The 20073-nt window shown below is 37.3% G+C and overlaps 2 protein-coding genes across 2 annotated transcripts in view; one reads left to right on the top strand and one right to left on the bottom strand.

The window, feature by feature from the left end:
• Positions 1-1493: 1493 nt before the first annotated feature.
• Positions 1494-17369, bottom strand: LOC111063350 (elongator complex protein 1). The gene is made up of 4 exons (XM_039435951.1): positions 14245-17369; positions 11140-11333; positions 4058-4213; positions 1494-1624 (listed from the first exon to the last, which is right to left on the bottom strand). Exons 1-4 carry the CDS (start codon positions 17181-17183, stop codon positions 1554-1556), a joined length of 3360 nt encoding a protein of 1119 aa, XP_039291885.1. The 5' UTR covers positions 17184-17369; the 3' UTR covers positions 1494-1553.
• A 568-nt stretch (positions 17370-17937) lies between these two features.
• LOC111060361 (unconventional myosin-IXa) overlaps positions 17938-20073 on the top strand; it is a 176120-nt gene continuing 173984 nt past the window's right edge. Inside the window, 1 exon segment of the mRNA XM_039435347.1 lies at positions 17938-18079. The gene's annotated coding sequence lies outside the window, so the exon portion shown is untranslated.

The raw sequence follows: 20073 nt of genomic DNA, 5'->3' as shown, positions 1-20073 counted from the left end.
TTTCATGTTTTCTATATGTTTCAAAGTCCCCTGAGTTCAAAAACATGATTTTTGGGTGTTGGTCTGTGTGTGTATGTGTGTATGTCTGTGAACACGATAACTCCATTCCTAATTAACCGATTGACTTGAAATTTTAAACTTATGGTCCTTATACCATGAGGATCCGACAATAAGAAATTCAATAAAATTCAGTTCAAGATGGCGGAAAAAATGACGGATACTTACTAAAAAATCATGTTTTTCACGGCTTTCTCGAAAACGGTTCTAACGATTTTCTAGCTATTTATATGCACTATCAACTGACATGAGTCTCAGTTCTGGGAAAATTGCAGGAGCTCCGTAATATTCTTGAAAAAATGGCGGATAATAATTACTAAAAAACTATGTTTTCACGATTTTCTAAAAAATGACTTGACAGATTTTTTAAAAATGCTTACCCTGTATAGTTATTTATGAGCTATATTAACTGGCATGAGTCTCATTTCTGGAAAACTAATGGGGTGTCCAACCCATCCTTAAGAAAAGGACTTTGTAACCTTTGTAAGGTAGGTAGGTAGAGCAGTTCATAAAAATAACACATAGTCGAGATATTTCATCTGTAGGACAGCTGTTTTGACCACTTTTAAAAAATATCATCGAATTTCACAATAATTTACACAAAGGAAAAAATACTCTGAAAACAATTATATATAAATACACATAACAGTAGTTTTCAAATATGTTGCTGCCAATCGTCATCATGTTATTTCCCTAAATTATTCTCGTTTAAGAATGGGGCTTACAGTTCAACGAGCAAGGAAAGTTGTGTGAGTGCGCCACACCAGATTTTTTCAAATGTTAACAAGTAACACAGTGTCAGTGTCAGTGACAGTGTCTGACCTACAACAAAGTTGAATAATAATAATTAATTTTCAGAAAATTCGAAACTGTCTCCAATAGTTATTTGTGCAACTAGTGCGCAAAGTGACAGTTTGCTGCACCGAAAGAAACGTTTACGCCCGAGCCGTAGGCGAGGGCGGAATGGTTTCTTGAGTGCAGCAGAGGAACTTTGCGCACGTATTTCACATTAAGTTTTTCCTACAGTTACCATTGAATATGAAAAGTGGGTAATTATGGGTAAAATTGCCTGAAATGCATCAAATGTTTTTCTGTGTAATTTTATTATTGATAAAAACCTTAATCCTAAAATCCTAAAGTCCTCGTTGTCCTTGGTTATAATATATAATGAATAATAATTAGCGCGTTGTGCTTGGTTGCACCTCTGCTCACTATAGCAGCCACAGCAGTCACTGTTACCAACTTCATTTTGATTTTGCTGCACTGTTGCTCCATATAACCTACTAAGTATTTTGCGTTGCCATGTTGCAAATCTGGAGTGCAGAAAATTTTTTCCCGCACTAGAGCGGAAAAGTGATTCTTTGCGTTCTGTAATCAGTGCAGCAATGGCCACTTTTCAACGTAACTGTAGGAAAAAAATATAATGTGATTGGATTGTTTACAATGTAAATGTAAATTACATAATTAATAATTACATTAATTAGATAATTAATTAATTACCCTGAACTTCTCGAAGACCATGAGGAGGATGTACTGCTACTTATTTCTGATTGTAAATCGTTGATATCTGAAAAAAAATCAAAACTTAAACTGATTACTAAAATACATTACAACTTTCCAATCTAATTACTTATGGCCGGTTTCCGAGCTCGGGATTTAGACAAGTTCTAGACTTTAAACAGCTGGAGTCAGAAAATTGGCTTTCCGAAACGGGGCGCAGTCACAGTCCACGGTCAAGTTAAATTTCGAAAGATTAGAAAATTGAATAAAGATAAAATAGTATAGAGTTTCAGATATTTTGAATTATTTAGGAATGTTTCATTTCGTCAAGGAAAGACGTTTCCAATTATAGAAATGAGAAAATCCTATTATATTAGGCGAGAAATTTCTGTATATCTGTTTATATTTTCATATTCTTATATCTGGTTATCTGGATATTTAACGGATCTCGAAAACGGCTTTAACGATTTTCGGAACATAGTAGGTTTATGATATAAAAATTCGATTGCACTAGGTCTCATCCCTTGGAAAATTCGCTGAACGACATTAAAAGGATAATTCATCCTTGGCTGAAACAGCTGGACTTTCGTCGTTTGTGGATGGTAAAAAGTGAGCGAGTGATTCTGTGGAAAATCAAAATATCGCATCCCCGAAATTCAAAAGATGACATATAGCCAGCTGTGAAATATAAACACGATTATTTTAGAGAATTGTGTTCTGTTTAACAATAAATAAAAATGACGAGCGAAGCTCGGTGCCCCGATATGGAATATTATCTTTTCCTACAGTTACGTTGAAAAGTGGCCATTGCTGCACTGATTACAGAACGCAAAGAATCACTTTTCCGCTCTAGTGCGGGAAAAATTTTTCTGCACTCCAGATTTGCAACATGGCAACGCAAAATACTTAGTAGGTTATATGGAGCAACAGTGCAGCAAAATCAAAATGAAGTTGGTAACAGTGACTGCTGTGGCTGCTATAGTGAGCAGAGGTGCAACCAAGCACAACGCGCTAATTATTATTCATTATATATTATAACCAAGGACAACGAGGACTTTAGGATTTTAGGATTAAGGTTTTTATCAATAATAAAATTACACAGAAAAACATTTGATGGATTTCAGGCAATTTTACCCATAATTACCCACTTTTCATATTCAATGGTAACTGTAGGAAAAACTTAATGTGAAATACGTGCGCAAAGTTCCTCTGCTGCACTCAACAAACCATTCCTTACTCGCCTACGGCTCGGGCGTAAACGTTTCTTTCGGTGCAGCAAACTGACACTTTGCGCACTAGTTGCACAAATAACTATAAGAACTGCGACTACGCCCCGTGTTTCCTAAAGCCAGTTTTCTGACTCCAGCTGTTTAAAGTCTAGAACTTAGCTGAATCCCGAGCTCAAAAACCGACCCTCAGCAAGTTAATTGCACTGATTCCCGTAGCTTCACCTCCGTCACTTTGAAACTATATATACGCAAGGTATGCTTCGCGGGGTGATATTCCTACTTTTTAAAAAATATACGCTCCAGAGTACTTAGATCCCTAGATGGAGGAAGCTCCCTACAGATGTTGGATGTTTTTAAACGGGTAGTAAGCCTATTGTAGTCTACTGGCTCACCACCGATAGACAAACCTACAGGACCCGGACTGAAACTTATATGCATAACTAGTAGTTCTGTGAACAGTAGACCTCACGCAGTATTCTCATCCACAAGTACACCTGATTGAAACTATAGACCTTATGGAAATACAGCAATAGACTGGCTTCTCCACACATCTGTGTAATCACTTGTCAGCTGATTTATGATGAATAATTCTATAGTCTGATTTTTACTCTAATATTGGCGTATGAAGGAGGCTCCTTTTCCCTTTTATATTATCCTTGAAATGCGAAATTTCCAAAAACCTTGTATATACGTCGACGCGCAATTAAAAAAGGAACATACCTGTCAAATTTCATGAAAATCTATTACCGCGTTTCGCCGTAAATGCGCAACATATAAACATCTAAGCATTAAGAGAAATGCCAAACCGTCGACTTGAATCTTAGACCTCACTTCGCTCGGTCAATGAATAATCCTGCAATAATTTGTTTCTTTAACATCGAGTGTTAATAATTATTCGCCGTTAATGCGCAACATATAAACATTCAAACATTTAGAGAAACGCCAAACCGTCGACTTGAATCTTAAGGTGCGTACAGACTGTCGCTCTGCTCCGCAACCGAACGTCACTCCAGCAGAGCGATTGATGATCGACCGGGGAGCAACAGTGGTTCGACCGGGGAACGCGAGAAGATCTAACATCTTCCGTAACGTTCATGATGGGTGCGTGGGCGGTGCGACTGTGGTTCGATGGTGGTACGAGGGCGGTACGAGGGAGGAGCGTGCTCGGTGCGGGTTGGAAGCACGAATATGTGTACGCAGCTTTAGACCTCACTTCGCTCGGTCAATTAATTAATTATTAATTTAATTATATATTAATTTTATTTACGTACCTATATCATTTGACAGCTGCATTAGTGCCCTCTCCGCTTTCTTGGCTCTAACTTGGGTCAATCTGCTAGCAAACCTTTCCAATTCACCCAATTCATGTTCCAAGTTAGCCAGTGTTGCATTGGCGCTAGATGTCAAACCGTCCAGTAGTCTGCTCACTACAACAGGATACCATATCAGTATTTTTGTCACAGTCATTCAATCTCGGCTGTTTTCCATGTATGAAACTTACACCAGTTATAGCCTCTGTCTAGCCTCTGAAGCCAACATCTACTGTCATATCTCCAAATTGTGACGTCATCATCGGATAGAAAACTTTCAGATTGTGTCTATTTCAGAAGGATGTAAATTATTATTCATTAAATTGGTAAACTCCAGCTGCGCTCCCGCTGGAATAGACACAATCAATGTGGAAAAAAATGTAAACAAACTATACAGAAAAGTTTTCTATCTGATGCTGACGTCACGATTTGGAGATATGACAGTAGATGTTGGCTTCATCGACTTTCAGTATGAATATACAATGGGGCGTGTCTATTCTATAACTGGTCTAAGGTATGAAATCAAGCCAGTAAACAGCTGTTTGCAGAACAAATAAACATATGATTCTCATTATGGCAGGGTCATTCAATATCAGCTGTTTTCCATGCATGAAATCAAACCGGTAAACAGCTGTTTGCAGAACAAATAAACATATGATTCTCATTACAGCATACTCTACTGTAATGTTTTCTTTAAAGCAGTCTAGTATGTTTCCTAGTTCCGAAATAGGAACGGCAAAACTGCTACAAAAAACCATCTTCAGCCTTCCAGGTGAAAATTCCCTGATTCAGAAATTTGTCAGCCCGGGAATCGAACCCAGTACCTCCTAATTGCCGGTCAGGAATGCTTACCCTTACACCAAACTGACAATCTCTGGATAGCAGCGCTCATTTTATACGAAGCCATAGCGGCCGGCCAGTCTACACATGGAAATTACTGACATAATGCAATTTATTATTCAAATGCTAATAAATTATTATTGTTAAACGAAATCCCAATTAAATGCTGTAAATCACCCCGAAGACTTCTGCTACTGCAAATATTGACAACAGGGTAAACAGCTAGATGGAAATTCGATGGATTAATTGCAATATCTCATTAATTTCCATCTGTAGACTGGCTGGCCGCTATGACTCTTTATAAAAATGAGCGCTTCTATCCAGAGATTGTCTGTTAGGGTCAGACAGGTTGATTGTCTTGTAATGGTAAGCATTCCTGACCGGCAATTAGGAGATACTGGGTTCGATTCCCGGGCTGAAAAATAAATTTTGAATAGTAGCGCTCATCGAATTTCCATCTAGCTGTTTACCCTGTTGTCAATATTTGCAGTAGCAGAAGTCTTCGGGGTGATTTACAGCATTTAATTTGAATTTTCGTTTAATAATAATTAGTATTTATATTTTATTCGATACAAAAATGGAAAGGCTCACAGACAAATTGCAATATGAGCCTTAATGAGCATAACAGTACAATAAAAGAGGGAAACAAAAAAAAAAATAAATCGCACGAAATAAAGTAATCACAACTGTTCATTATCTATCTATATATATAAAAGCGAAATGGCACTCACTCACTGACTGACTCACTCACTCACTCACTCACTCACTCACTCGCATAACTAAAAATCTACCGGACCAAAAACGTTCAAATTTGGTAGGTGTGCTCAGTTGGCCCTTTAGAGGCGCACTAAGAAATCTTTTGGCAATATTTCAACTCTAAGGGTTGTTTTTAAGGGTTTAAAGTTCGTCTTTTAGCATGAATATTCTTCTTCTCCCAATCTCTTAATTATAATTGAAATTTCCAAATCATATATTATTATATAACTATAATCTAGATAGAGTACCTCTTCGAAACAGTTGTTAACTGGCAACTAAATTAATAATTTTGTCAGGTTGAGTTGACTTTGTTAGGTTGGCACCAAGTTGAAGATTTAAATGCATTTATCGCGGAAAAATTGATTGGGCACTGCTACTTCTATCCTGGGAATATTATGTTTCTAGCCGTCAGGCTCGCTTCGCTCGCCATATCCGTTTGGCCAGACGTTTAGTCAGTACTCCCGACTGGATTGTCCTAACATATGATAAAAATGCTCAAATGAAAAATGCAGGCGAGCGAAGCGAGCCTGCTGATCTCATTCTTGGACGATCCAGTCGGGGGTCCAGGGGGCGGAGCCCCCTGGCTAGACGGATATGGCGAGCGAAGCGAGCCTGACGGCTAGTAATATAATAAAGGAAAGAACTGGCTTCTACACGTAGGGGATAGGAAATTCACGAATGACGCATCATCACGTCTCAACTACTCAACTGATTTACTTGAAATTTTGCATACATATTCTTAATTAACCGAGGATGGTTATAGGCCTATTTTTCAAGATTCCAGTAGGTCAAGTTTTGAGTTCGTCAAGTTTTTAATTACCACTACTGGAAGAGGAAGAGGAGAAAGAGAAGGAGGAGGATAGGGAGGAAAAGGAGAAGAAGAAGGAGGAGAAGAAGGTTGCTCACTATTCAATAATAAAATTTACTGCATGTTGTCTAATCAAATACGATGATGAGGCATATAGATTCTTAATTTACAGAGAATAGTCTATCTTAAGGTTAATTCTAGTAGGTAAAGTTTCTAATTAGACCATTGCGGAGCACGGGTTACCTGCTATAATGAGTTTCACATTATAATGGCAGTGGAGAAAGATAGGAAAATAACCTTGCCGATCCTCTGTCTTGTCAATGCCTTCTATAGACCGTATCTGATACAGGTTTATTGATGTAATATTAACTGTTCATTCTCGTTTAAAATAATCAATTATAGTTTTCAATAATTTCATAATGAATTTTCATGATAGAGATGAAATATTTTGTTATATTAATTATCAATTCTACATTGTTGAAATACGATCTGGCAACAGAACAAAGCGAGAAAGAGATAGCGCTATCCACTTTGTTGAATGATAGACAGGGATAGCAATACATTGCCAATCAAACACTGCCATTATAACGTGGACCTCAGTATAAAAAATAAGTTAATTTAGAGGTTCTACTGTAAAGGTTGTTCCGCACACTTTTTTATTATTTAAATTGGATAATCTTTTTCAATATAATTGTTAAGATCATTATAAGAGTGAGAAAAAGAGGCAACTGAAATTTTTAAGTGGTCTAATAAAAAATTATAGGTCGTTGAAGTGCTAACTCCGTTTTCTTCCCAGATCATAAACAACGGTTTCGACTATCTACAGATAAATTGAAAATTGCATTTGTTCAAATGCTAATTAATGAATAGTTATTGTTAAACTAAATTCCAATTAAATGCTGTAAATCACCCCGAAGACCTCTGCTACTGCAAATAATGACAACAGGGTAAACAGCTAGATGGAAATTCGATGAGCGCTACTATTCAAAAATTATTTGTCAGCCCGGGAATCGAACCCAGTACCTCCTAATTGCCGGTCAGGAATGCTTACCCTTACACCAAACTGACAATCTCGTCAGTTTCGACTATATTAACAGAACTTCTCTTAAAAATTCAAAAATGTATCTTTCCAAACTAAAACATTTTATTCCCCATATCGTTCGTAAATAAGAAAGTAACATTTTTGTAAATTCGATAACTTGTTTATTTTGGCATAAATCGCGAAAAAACGCATATTAGAACAAAGCCAATGATATACTGAATGTATTAAAAAAAATCCAGTGGAAAATTCGAAACCGTTTATGATCTGGAAAGAAAACTGAGCTCAACTCTTCAACAACCCATAACTCGCTTATTAGACCACTTAAAAATTTCAGTAACCTCTTTTTCCTAATCTTATAATGATCTTAACAATAATTATATTGAAAAAGATTATCCAATTTGAATACTAGTAGTTCTGTGAACAGTAGACCTCGCGCAGTTATAAACCACAGCCTCCTCTTATACTGTCCATCAGAGTGAATCCTGTCTGTATGTCGTGTCGGCGAGATATCGGTGTGAAAACGGCTAATGGCTGTTGGGGTTGGTGTATCAAAAATGCTAACATCAAAAGCTAATCTCCTTCAAGACATACTGGCAACAGGTCAGTCCGAGTTGAAAGCAGAGAAAGGTCAAGAGATAGTACTATGTTATTTTAGTTATTAATTGCATGCAATCAATAGTTCATAAAAATTGCATTCAATGAGGCATGCAATCAATATTCCACACAACAGCTGTTTTTTCACTGTCGATTATTATAGATTTTTACTGTTTTGTTAGGGTGAGAGTGTATGAACGGCACAATATGAGAGACTGCCAGCGTCACATAGCTTTATGGGAAAGAACTACGTGGACTATCAGCTTCAGATAACAGTAAAAGTTGCGACATAAACGCCCTATACCATGGCATATCTACTTATGCTATTGTTTCTCTATGGTTACATTGAGATATTAATTGCATGCATCATTGCATGCAATTTATAATCCACTCGACAGCTGATTTATGATGAATAATTCTATAGCCTGATTTTTATTCTAATATTGGCGTATAAAGGAGACTCCTTTTCCTTTTGTATTATCCTTAAAATGAAAAATTTTAAAAAACCTTGTGTATACATCAACGCGCAGTTGAAAAAGAAATATTCCTGCCAAATCTCATCGAATTCTATCAACGCGTTTGGCCGTAATCGCGTTACATACAGACAGACAAAAGCAAATCGAGTTGAAACATAGACCTCACTTCGCTCGGTCAATGAAAAAATCTGGTGTGGTGCTCTCACACAACTTTCCTTGCCGTTATAAAAATTGATCACCTGACACTAGTGTTCACGCGCATCTCAAAGATCTCAGCTAGCTGGTGACAGGACAATAACGCTGGAGACACACGAGGTCTGCTATATCTTCATAGTGAATGATTTAATAGAATCAACAGTTGTCAACAATTTGCAATTGAATAATCACATTTTCTCGAATTTCAACCTTATTTCCATTTTTAGGTGAAAATGTTACTGAACATTAATTGTAGAGATTTTCATGCTCAATCTTTTCCTCTTGAAATTTTTTGTTTAAATTGTATCTGAAGCCTGATAATTGGGAATCCATAATCAAAGTTTGCAGAGATGGGGCGGAGCTCCTGAAATTTTTACAGATATGGGACTTGTGGCAGTTGATATAGCTTATCAATGAGTATTTTAGGTCAAAATTGATCAAGGTTAAATTTGATCAAAATCGTTGGAGACGTTTTTGAGAAAATCGCAAAAAAACCCTGTTTTTGACAACATTATTGCTATTCGTGTCGGATACTTATATTGTAAGGACTTTGAGTTGCAAATTTCAAGTCATTCCGTTAATTGGGAGATGAGATATCGTGTACATAGACACACATACACTCATACACACACACACAAACACACACACACACACACACACGCACAGACCAATACCCAAAAATCACTTTTTTGGACTCAGGGGACCTTGAAACGTATGGAAATTTTAAAATTGGGGTACCTTAATTTTTTTCGGAAAGCAATACTTTCCTTACCTATGGTAATACGGCAAGGAAAGTAAAAAAAATAAGGTAACCCAAATTCTAAATTTGTGTGTGTGTGTGTGTGTGTGTTTGTGGTGTGTGTGTGTGTGTGTTGTGTGTGTGTGTGTGTATGAGTGTGTGTGTGTGTGTGTGTGTGTATGAGTGTATGTGTGTCTGTGTACACGATATCTGATCTCCCGAATAACGGAATGACTTGAAATTTGGAACTTAAAGTCCTTACACCATAAGGATCCGACTCGAACAATTTCGATCAAATGCGATAAAATGGCGAAAATGTTGTCAAAAACAGTGTTTTTCGCGATTTTCTCGAAAATGGATCCAACGATTTTGATCAAATTTATACCTAAACTAGTCATCGATAAGCTCTATCAACTGCCACAAGTCCCATATCTGTAAAAATTTCAGGAGCTCCGCCCTATCTATGCAAACTTTGATTATGGATTCCCAATTATCAGGCTTCAGATACAATTTAAACAAAAAAATTCAAGTGGAAAAGATTGAGCATGAAAATCTCTACAATTAATGTTTAGTAACATTCTCGCCTAAAAATGGAAATAAGGTCGAAGTTCGAGAAAATAAGATTATTCAATTGCAAACTGTTGGCAGCTGTTGATTCTATTAAATGATTCACTATGAAGAAATAGCAGATCTCGTGTGTATCCAGCGTTATTGTCCTGTCACCAGCTGGCTTAGATCTTAGAAGAGTAGACTTGAGATGCGCGGGAACACTAGCATCAGGTGATCAATTTTCATAACGGCAAGGAAAGTTGTGTGAGTGCGCCATACCAGATTTTTTTATTGACCGAGCGAAGTGAGGTCTATGTTTCAACTCGATTTGCTTTCGTCTGTCTGTATGTAACGCGATTACGGCCATACGCGTTGATAGAATTCTATGAGATTTGGCAGGAATATTCCTTTTTCAACTGCGCGTCGATGTATACACAAGGTTTTTTTAAAATTTTGCATTTCAAGGATAATACAAAAGGAAAAGGAGCCTCCTTCATACGCCAATATTAGAGTAAAAATCAGACTATAGAATTATTCATCATAAATCTGCTGTCGAGTGGATTATACATTTCATGCAATTAATATCTCAATCTAACTTAGTGAAAAAACAGCTGTTGTGTGGACTATTAATTGCATGCCTCATTGAATGCAATTTTTATGAACTATTGATTGCATGCAATTAATAACTAAAATAACATAGTATTATCTCTCGACCTTTCTCTGCTTTCAACTCGGACTGACCTGTTGCCAGTATGTCTTCAAGGAGATTAGCTTTTGATGTTAGCATTTTTGATATAGCAGATCTCGTGTGTATCCAGCGTTATTGACCTGTCACCAGCTGGCTCAGATCTCTTTGACTTGAGATGCGCGTTTACACTAGCGTCAGATGATCAATTTTCATAACGGCAAGGAAAGTTGTGTGAGTGCGCCACACCAGATTTTTCGGAAAGCAATACGTTCCTTAACTATGGTAATAGGACTAGGAAAGTAATAAAAAAGTGTACCGATCAGCCTTAAAATAAACCAATTTGAGTGAAAATTTACCAGGATATTGATTGTCCTGTTGTTTGTTAAGCAGATAGTAGGCCTTGTTCCACAGTTTGGCCTCACACAGACACTCTATAGCTCGCTCGTCATCATCCAAAACATCTCTGGCCAAATCTGCGGCATCTTCCCACAACTCCTGAGACACTAGACCTGAGAATAGCTGCTCTCCCAGCTGTTTCAGTTTATCTGTGCTGTAAATTAACAAATAAATCATTATTCATAGATTTTTGTAATAAAATGAGATTGAGTATTTTGTTAGTCTATACCAGTGGTCATCAAACAGTCGATCGCGAGCTACCGGTAGCTCGTGGGGTAGTTTTTGGTAGCTCACAGAAATGCTCGTGCAAAAGAATGTCGTCCAGTTTAATATATACACTTTTCCTACAGATACCCTGAAAAGTGACCATTTGTGCACTGATTGCAGGCTGCAAAGAATCACTTTTCCGCACTAGTGCGCAAAGTGAGTACTTTGCGTACTCCAGATTTGCAGCATGACAACGCAAAATAGTTAGTAGGTTATATGGAGCACCAGTGCAGCAAAATCAAAATTAAGTTGGTAACAGTGACTGCTGTGGCTGCTATAGTGAGCAGAGGTGCAACCAAGCACAACGCGCTAATTATTAAGTAGATATTATAATGGAGGACAACGACAGCACAGTGCCACCACAGCACACACCACACAGCCGCCCCCCGCCATTCAAACACACATACATTATTCAGGCAATTTTACCCATAATTACCCACTTTTCATATTAAATGGTAACTGTAGGAAAAATTTAATGTGAAATACGTGCGCAAAGTTCGTTAGCTGCACTCAAGAAACCATTCCGCCCTCGCCTACGGCTCGGGCGTAAACGTTTCTTTCGATGCAGCAAACTGTCACTTTGCGCACTAGTTGCACAAATAACTATTCCCAGTCTGAAGAAAATCATTGACGAGAAAAATCCTCTACAGCACCGCAGACATAACCAAGAATACGTTACAATTCTTTTAGTCTTGAGACAACAGTTTCGTCTACGATTTGAAGAAAGCATTTCAAATATGGTACAATTCATCAACTCTCTTCTGTAGAAATCTATTCAGAAGATTTTGCAGCTTGTGTTGTAAAAAATTTTGGTGGAGATCAGGCTCCAGTTAAAATGGAATTTGTGGATTTTCAAAATGATCTGTCTGCCAGATCACTTTCTACAACTGGAAATATTTGGCCTCAAGTCCCCAAAGAAAAATATCCATATCTTATTTAAGTTGCATTGAGGTTGAAAGCTACGTTCAACTCTATCTACTTGAGTGAAGCATCTTTTTCAAGTATGAAATTGAAATACATAAGAAATCGATATATAGGAACAGACTGACTGATGAACAATATTATTGTACAACTGCATCAGAATGGCCGCTACAACGTACACTCCAAACATCAAGAAAATACTTGATGACCAAAATAGTTCTACTGCTCTCATTGAAATGTACATTTCAACTTTTGTTATACTTTTTTCTATGAGATAAGTAGATTTCAACAGACTGACTGATGAACAATATTATTGTACAACTGCATCAGAATGGCCGCTACAACGTACACTCCAAACATCAAGAAAATACTTGATGACCAAAATAGTTCTACTGCTCTCATTGAAATGTACATTTCAACTTTTGTTATACTTTTTTCTATGAGATAAGTAGATTTCAACACTAGAAATGTATCTTTATAGGCAATAAAAGTGTGAAAATTTCATTTTGCGTACCATACTTTCTTCAGTCTAATATTCCTTGGTAGCTCACTAGAAGATTTATAAATGCTATTCTAGCTCACAGGTTCATAAGTTTGGCGACCATTGGTCTATACTATAATAGAGTTAGAACTGGCTTATACACGTACGGGATAGGAAAATTATGTTTGACGCATCATCACGTCTCAACTACTCAACTAATTAACTCGAAATTTGAATATAGATTCTAAATTAACCGAGGATGGTTATAGGCCTACTTCAAACGATTCCACTCAGTCAGGTTTTCAGATTGTCAAGTTTTGAAATAGACCCTATGTGCCTTATTATTTTTAGCAACAACCATCAAGCCCGTTGTGTCCTTATCTAAACGATGCACTGAATTAGATCAATTTTTTAAAGAGCATGTTAGGTATGTACAAGGGCCACAAATCCCTATAATGATCACTTTTCATTGTTTATTTAAATTATGCCTTAGTAGTCCGATTTTTATGATTGAAAGCTATCAACTTCTAGAGGTAAATTATAGGACAAGAAGATATCCCTTGGTATAGGTCGTTTATGTTGCAAATTTCAGGTCTATTACTATCGACTATTTCTTATTTTCTCCTTCTTGAAATTTTATCATAGGGGAAAGATAGCCTAAGAAGATATCCCATGTTTTAGGTAGTTTATAAGTTGCAAATTACTTCTCCGATTACTGTCGACTACTGTCTATTATCAGTGTGTTGTTGGGAGTGTAAGAGTGTAAGAAGGGCACAGTATGAGAGACTACCAGCGTCACATAGCTTCACCAAAAACAACTACTAGGACTATCGGCTTCAGTTGACACTGACATTTGAAACATAACGGTCCAACACCATGGCATATCACTGTAAATGATATAGCATCAACACAATATGATACAGTATCAACACAATATGATACAGTATCATCTCAAATTGATACAAAACTTCCTAACTTTGAAAGAATTCTACAAACCATGGCCTATTTTCTTATGCTATCTTTCCTGTATATCTATAGCTGCGTACACATATTCGCGCTTCCAACCCGCACCGAGCACGCTCCTCCCTCGTACCGCCCTCGTACCACCATCGAACCACAGTCGCTCCGCCCACGCACCCATCATGAACGTTACGGAAGATGTTAGATCTTCTCGCGTTCCCCGGTCGAACCACTGTTGCTCGCCGGTCGATCATCAATCGCTCTGCTGGAGTGACGTTCGGTTGCGGAGCAGAGCGAAAGTCTGTACGCACCTTTAGATATCACACATGATACAGTATCACCACAACATGATACAGCATTAACACAATATGATACAGTATCATCTCATCTTGATACACAACACCCTAATACTCTCGATTCTAGATAATATTCTCACCTATAATGTAATTTCCTAGCCATAGTAACCGCATTCCTCCACAGTCCACACTTTGCATAGCAGGTGAGCGCTCTCTCTAGATCATCACACCTGGAGAACATGAGAGCCGCTTCTTCGTAACCTCTGCACTCGACCAGATACTCAGCATACCTCTCAGCAATTATTTTGTAGCGTTGCAAATCAGCATGATACAAGTCAAGCGCCAGAGGATACTGAGCAGTCCTCTGTATAAGATCCAGCGCGTCTTCAAAATGTGCACTGTCAGCACTCTTACTGATATTCCTCAAAGCTGATTCGTAGTTCTTGTACTGACAATCAATCGCGAACCGCATGAAAGTCGGGTCCAGATTCTTCAAACTGTTCAGGTAGGGAATGTATTCTTTAGGGTCCTTCTTGGATTCCCCCGCTATTTTCAGAGCTAGATCAACCTCATACAGAGATATAGCTTTATCATAGAGTTTGTCGATATCTGCTAAGAATATCAAATGGCGTAGAGCTTGTTCCGATGTGGCAGCCATCTTTAATGCTTCAGACATTTCATCCACTCGTACATGAGTAGTCAAAATGGGGAGCAGATACTTCTCAGTGGGTTCTCCCCCGCCCTCAGACAACATGGCCTCCCTTAAAGCACTACACACAGTCTGGAGTTTCCTGTTCAAAACAGGGGGTCGTTTTTCCTGATCATAAAAATCCTTGTAGATACTGCGTGTAACATCTTCCTTGTCATTGAGCTCTGACAAAAATATGTTCAAATGATTGGGGTCGTTTATGCGTTGAATAAATTTTGCAGCAGTCATCAGAAAAACCTGTGGATGATGGTCGACAAACAAATTCAAATGTATCCTCTGTCTACGCATTAGAGCAAATGCCTCCCTGTAGTCTAGTTTCTCCAGCAAACTTGATACTGTATCAAGCACCAACGCTCTGGGTTGTATCGTTTCGAGATTTCCTCTCGGCAACTGGAGCACAACTGTATCATTGAACACTGTTACAATACGAGCTCCTCTCTCCAACCGTCTCGTTGATATTTTCCTACAAGTCTCCACAATTCTATGAACTACCAACTCATGTTCGTCAGTTGTGTATATCAGGTAAGGTGTTTGTATAAAGAAGGAGGTAGCTTTACTGGATACTAACTCTCCCTGACAGTACAGGTGATACCAACTGTCCAGTGTTACCACAGTATCTTCCCTTTTTTTCCCTTCACAAATCCCCATCTCATCACAGAGATGCTCCAAACCTTCAACCACCACATTATACTCAAAATCATTAGTGAGACTAGAATTATAGACAGAACCACCCCCACCTTGTACAACAACATTGTCAGGTTTTGATGATGTGCTACAAATTGTGTGCACGTTGAATTCTAGTGGTATCTGTTTCATCAAATTCAAATCAAACTGTTTTAGATTGAATTTGTAGAGCTCTTGAGGTGTGTGGGGTTGATCTACACAGAGTAAAACAGTGTTTGGGGATGTCCATAGTAAATGACGTAGACAGGAAGTTTGAGGGAATTTTGTTGAAACACAGATTGGGTGAGCTGTAGGTGATGTCGAAACCCCCACCACAACCATACTGAACGTGTTGTCACTCAGGAGTACAATAAAATCGTTTGTGGTAGATTTCCACTGATTTTCTGACGTTTCTTGAGTTTTTGTTGTTGTTTGGAGAAATCCAACACAATTCACAGCGCAATTGAAGTTTAGAGTGTAGGTAGCCATTGGAGGGGGGATGATACCCTGTTTGAAGCATGTTAACAGTATTTTGTTACCATCTATGACTGCCACACATGCTCTGTCTTTCTCTTCAGCACCAACCGACCTATCTACTGTCACTATCCAAGAGTATGTGTGAAAAGATCCATCTGAAAGTAACAGGATCAATTCGTACTTATGTTCTGGGTGCCATTTTGTATGGATGATATCTGTGGTGAAATGTATCTCCTGTTTTAGATACCAGTGATAGTTGTTCATCATCCAGAGTTGCACACGTTTCTCACAAACAAGACACATTATGGTGGAGTTAATATTCCAGCTGATCTCTTTTATGTGAAGGTTTGGCGGAAGAATGAATTCACCGTGGCGTAGTCCATTTTTCTCCAAAAATGCTATCACATGCTTGTTGGGGAGGGTTTGTCCAAACGCTATGAGATTCCCAGAAGGTCTCCAAGATATGGACTGTTCCAACCCTGGGAGACTCTCACTGTTACACTGTAGTTTACCAACGTTGTTATAGATTTTGATTTTGCGTGTGTTTTCAACTGGGCACCAAAAACTGACAGCAAATAGTGAGCTGTCCTCTCTCCAAGTGATTCTAACTCTATGGTCATCCTCGACATCCAGATTTACATGTATGGTTTTAGTAATTCTAGCTGCCTTACCTTCAGACCCATGGAACTGTGTTTCTTTTTTACCCCAACCCACGTTCACCATCTGTTTTTCAACTGGTTCCGCACTGTTTAAACTAACCTCACCTATCGGATTGAATAACCCATCCATGAGGATCAGTGTGTTGTTACCTGTAGCTATCACTAATACCTCCAAATCTGGGGAAAAGCCGATTGATTTTAAACCTCCATCTACACTACCGATACAATCAACTGTTTTAGTTTGTAATTCAAACGAGAATATGTCGCCGTTTTGTAAAGCAACAATAATTGAATCGTTGATATGGTTGTACTCGATATTAACCGAGGTGTAATTGACATTTTGTGTAGTACTATAGTAGGTTTCAAAGTTATACAATTCATTGCAAGTTTTACCGTTGTCTTCAAGGTGATATAAGCAATGATTACAATAAACAAAAAGTACATCATTAAATTCTTTCTTCTCGGAAACCTCCGTAAAGTCGTCAATTTTAGCACCAACACAAAAACACTCCGCTCCTTTAAGGATGTTGTTTTCTGTGATACAGCTGGAGATGAGCTTTAAATTCCGCATTTTATTTCCGAATTTAACTGGTGAACTGAATTGATTACATGTAACTCATTGGCGAAGATAGATACAGTGAAGAAAATTGATAAAACTAACCACTATTTGATAATCACATGTTTGAGAAATATTATCACGTTTACAATATTTTTCACTTTTTAAATCCTAACCTAAAATTTTCTCTATCTCAATCTTGTCAATGCTAACTTGAGTTTACGTGTTTATATTCTTGTAGGAGGTCGTTGTTTTTTGGAATCCATGAAATTACAATAAAATGAGCTTAAAACATACTTTTTATAAGCTTTGTCATTGAAAATCAATAAATTTTATCCCTTTTGATTCAAATAAACAATTCTGATGTACAAGATTTTTCGTACGTGCTGTCTGAATGCAACTATTTCTAAAGTAAAAATTGCAGGAATAGGTAGTAGCCTTATTGAATTTGACGAAGTGAAACTTCAAGGGCAAATAATTAATAATCTTTTCGAATTGTTTTTGAGATTCACCTTGAGAATTGATCACTCTATAATCTATTATCATCATTTTCACTAACTTCATAACGTGAATCCCATGTTTTTACTAAAATTATAGATATAGTAAATCACTAAGGAGGTACAGTAGTCATCGTCTACTACACCGTCGAGTAATTAATTTAAACAACTCTAACATTCCATACGTCCAGATAGCAAGTATTCAGAATCAGTCCGATAGTGCGTCCAGACAGGACGCTCCCATAATCAGTCCTTTTCCCAGATTTAGCTAGCAATCATGTTGATAAAGTCATCGGTACAGTAGAATCACAGATTTTATGTCAATTAATTACGAATTTTTGTCTTTAAAATTATCTAAATTGGTGAATATTTGTTGGGAATAGTTTTTCATTAATTTCGGAAAGGATATTTGTGGTAAGTAAGTTGAAACTGAAATTAATTACTTGTAAAATAGTTATTGACCTGTCGGATGTATTTAGGCCTATGTGTTCACTGCCCACCACCCTAGCTAGTTACCGATAATATTTTTTCTATTTAGAATATTATTTTTGAAGTAAATCTTCACGTCTTTGCATCCTTCTTAGTGATTCTATCAACAATTTCAACTCAAAATTAGCTGAAGTAATAAATTTAGCGACTATTTCCCATGTAAACCCTAGGTATTGACTAACAGGTGATTACACCTTCTGCTCTCTGTGTGTATACAGTAATAAATTTTCAATCCATAAGTAATCCTACTGTATTTCTCATTACTCATTAACATTTTCATAGAAACAAATTAATCACTTTATCCTTTAAGGATTTCAATTCCTTGTTTGGTATCCTATTAAAATAATTGCAAATACGTTCTGTCGGTTTTTTAAACTTGTAGCAATTATTGTTTCTAATCTGATCTAATAAAAAATGATTATTGAAATTAAAGTTTTTAAACCCAATTATATAAGTAACAAATATCAAAGAAAACTAAGGTTTTCATTGTAATGAATATCTAGTAGCCTAATGAACGGATAACTTAGGTTAGGTTGAGTGCAAATTTTATTTGCTATACTGAGGTCCACGTTATAATGACAGTGATTGATTAGCAATGGTATTGCTATCCTTGTCTATCATCCAACAAAGCGGATAGCCCTATCTCTTTATCGCTTTGCTCTGTTGCCAGATCGTCTTTTAGCAATGTAGATGTAATAGGAATGAGAGTAAACACGACATAAGTATTTAATACCTTAAGAAAGGTTTTTAATAACTTGAACTATATAGGTTTCGAATTGGAATGAGTTTGTTTGGAGACTTAGTAACTGTTATAACAAATTCAAAACATATGTTGTTATACTATATTCTTCCCCCCAAAGAGTTAATGAATGTAGTCATTCAAATAATTAGGAGGTCTTCTATTTCTAAAACTTCTTCTTGGATATGTATTTTGGTTTTCTTGTCCAGTAGTCTGTTGTCTAGGTTGTAAGCTCTCGGCAGTAGTACTAGTTTCGTTTTCTTGGTTTTGGGTTGCTTGAGGATTATGGAAGTATTCAAGTTCAGGTTCGGAAGTTGGTAATTTAGAATTTTCATCATTTTCAGAATCGGTTTGTTCTTCGTGATCTCTGTTTTCGTACTCTCCAACTGGAGCAAGATGACGTGTTGATACTGTGGTTTCTCTTCCATCATGTAGCTTTACATGTGCATACTCAGCATTTCCATGTAGAAGTTGGACCTCTTCAACAAGTGGCTCATATTTAGATGTTCGATTGAACTTTTTTAAATAGACAGGGCTGGAATTGAGAAGCCAAGAAGGAGCTGAAACACCATTGTTTCCTGATCTACGTGGGTGTAAGAACATACGCTCATGAGGAGTTTGATTTGTGGCTGTGCAAAGTAATGTTCTTGTTGAGCTAAGAGCATCTTCTAAAACTGACTCCCATTGATTTATTTCTAAATTGAGTGATTTTAATGCTAGCTCAATCGTTTTCCATAGAATACCATTATATCTTTCAACCTGTCCATTACCTGCTGGGTTGTAAGCAGTGGTTCTGCTAGTTGCAATTCCATGCGAGTTTAGGTAATTTTTCAAGTCTTGACTCATAAATGATGTTCCTCTGTCTGAATGTATGTAACTAGGAACCCCAAACGTAGAAAACAAGGTTTTCAGTTTTGATTTAACTGTAGATGATGACATGTCTGGACTTGGGAAAGCAAAAGGGAACCGTGAAAACTCATCTACTATTACCAATAAATAACGATTTCGACTTGATGAAGGCAGAGGGCCTTTGAAATCGATATTTAGCCGTTCAAATGCAGAAGTGGCTTTAATCAGAGTCCCTTTGTGTTTGAAGAATTTGGGCTTGACAGCAGCACACACTTGCCAACCAAGTAGTAACGCCATTTTCGCAGTGCTTCTACAATGGCTTGTGCTTCTT

The sequence above is a fragment of the Nilaparvata lugens genome, chromosome 9, assembly GCF_014356525.2.
Source record: "Nilaparvata lugens isolate BPH chromosome 9, ASM1435652v1, whole genome shotgun sequence".
Lineage (NCBI taxonomy): Eukaryota > Metazoa > Arthropoda > Insecta > Hemiptera > Delphacidae > Nilaparvata > Nilaparvata lugens.
The sequence above is the reverse complement of the archived record's forward strand: the minus strand, read 5'-3'. Positions and strand labels throughout refer to the sequence as shown.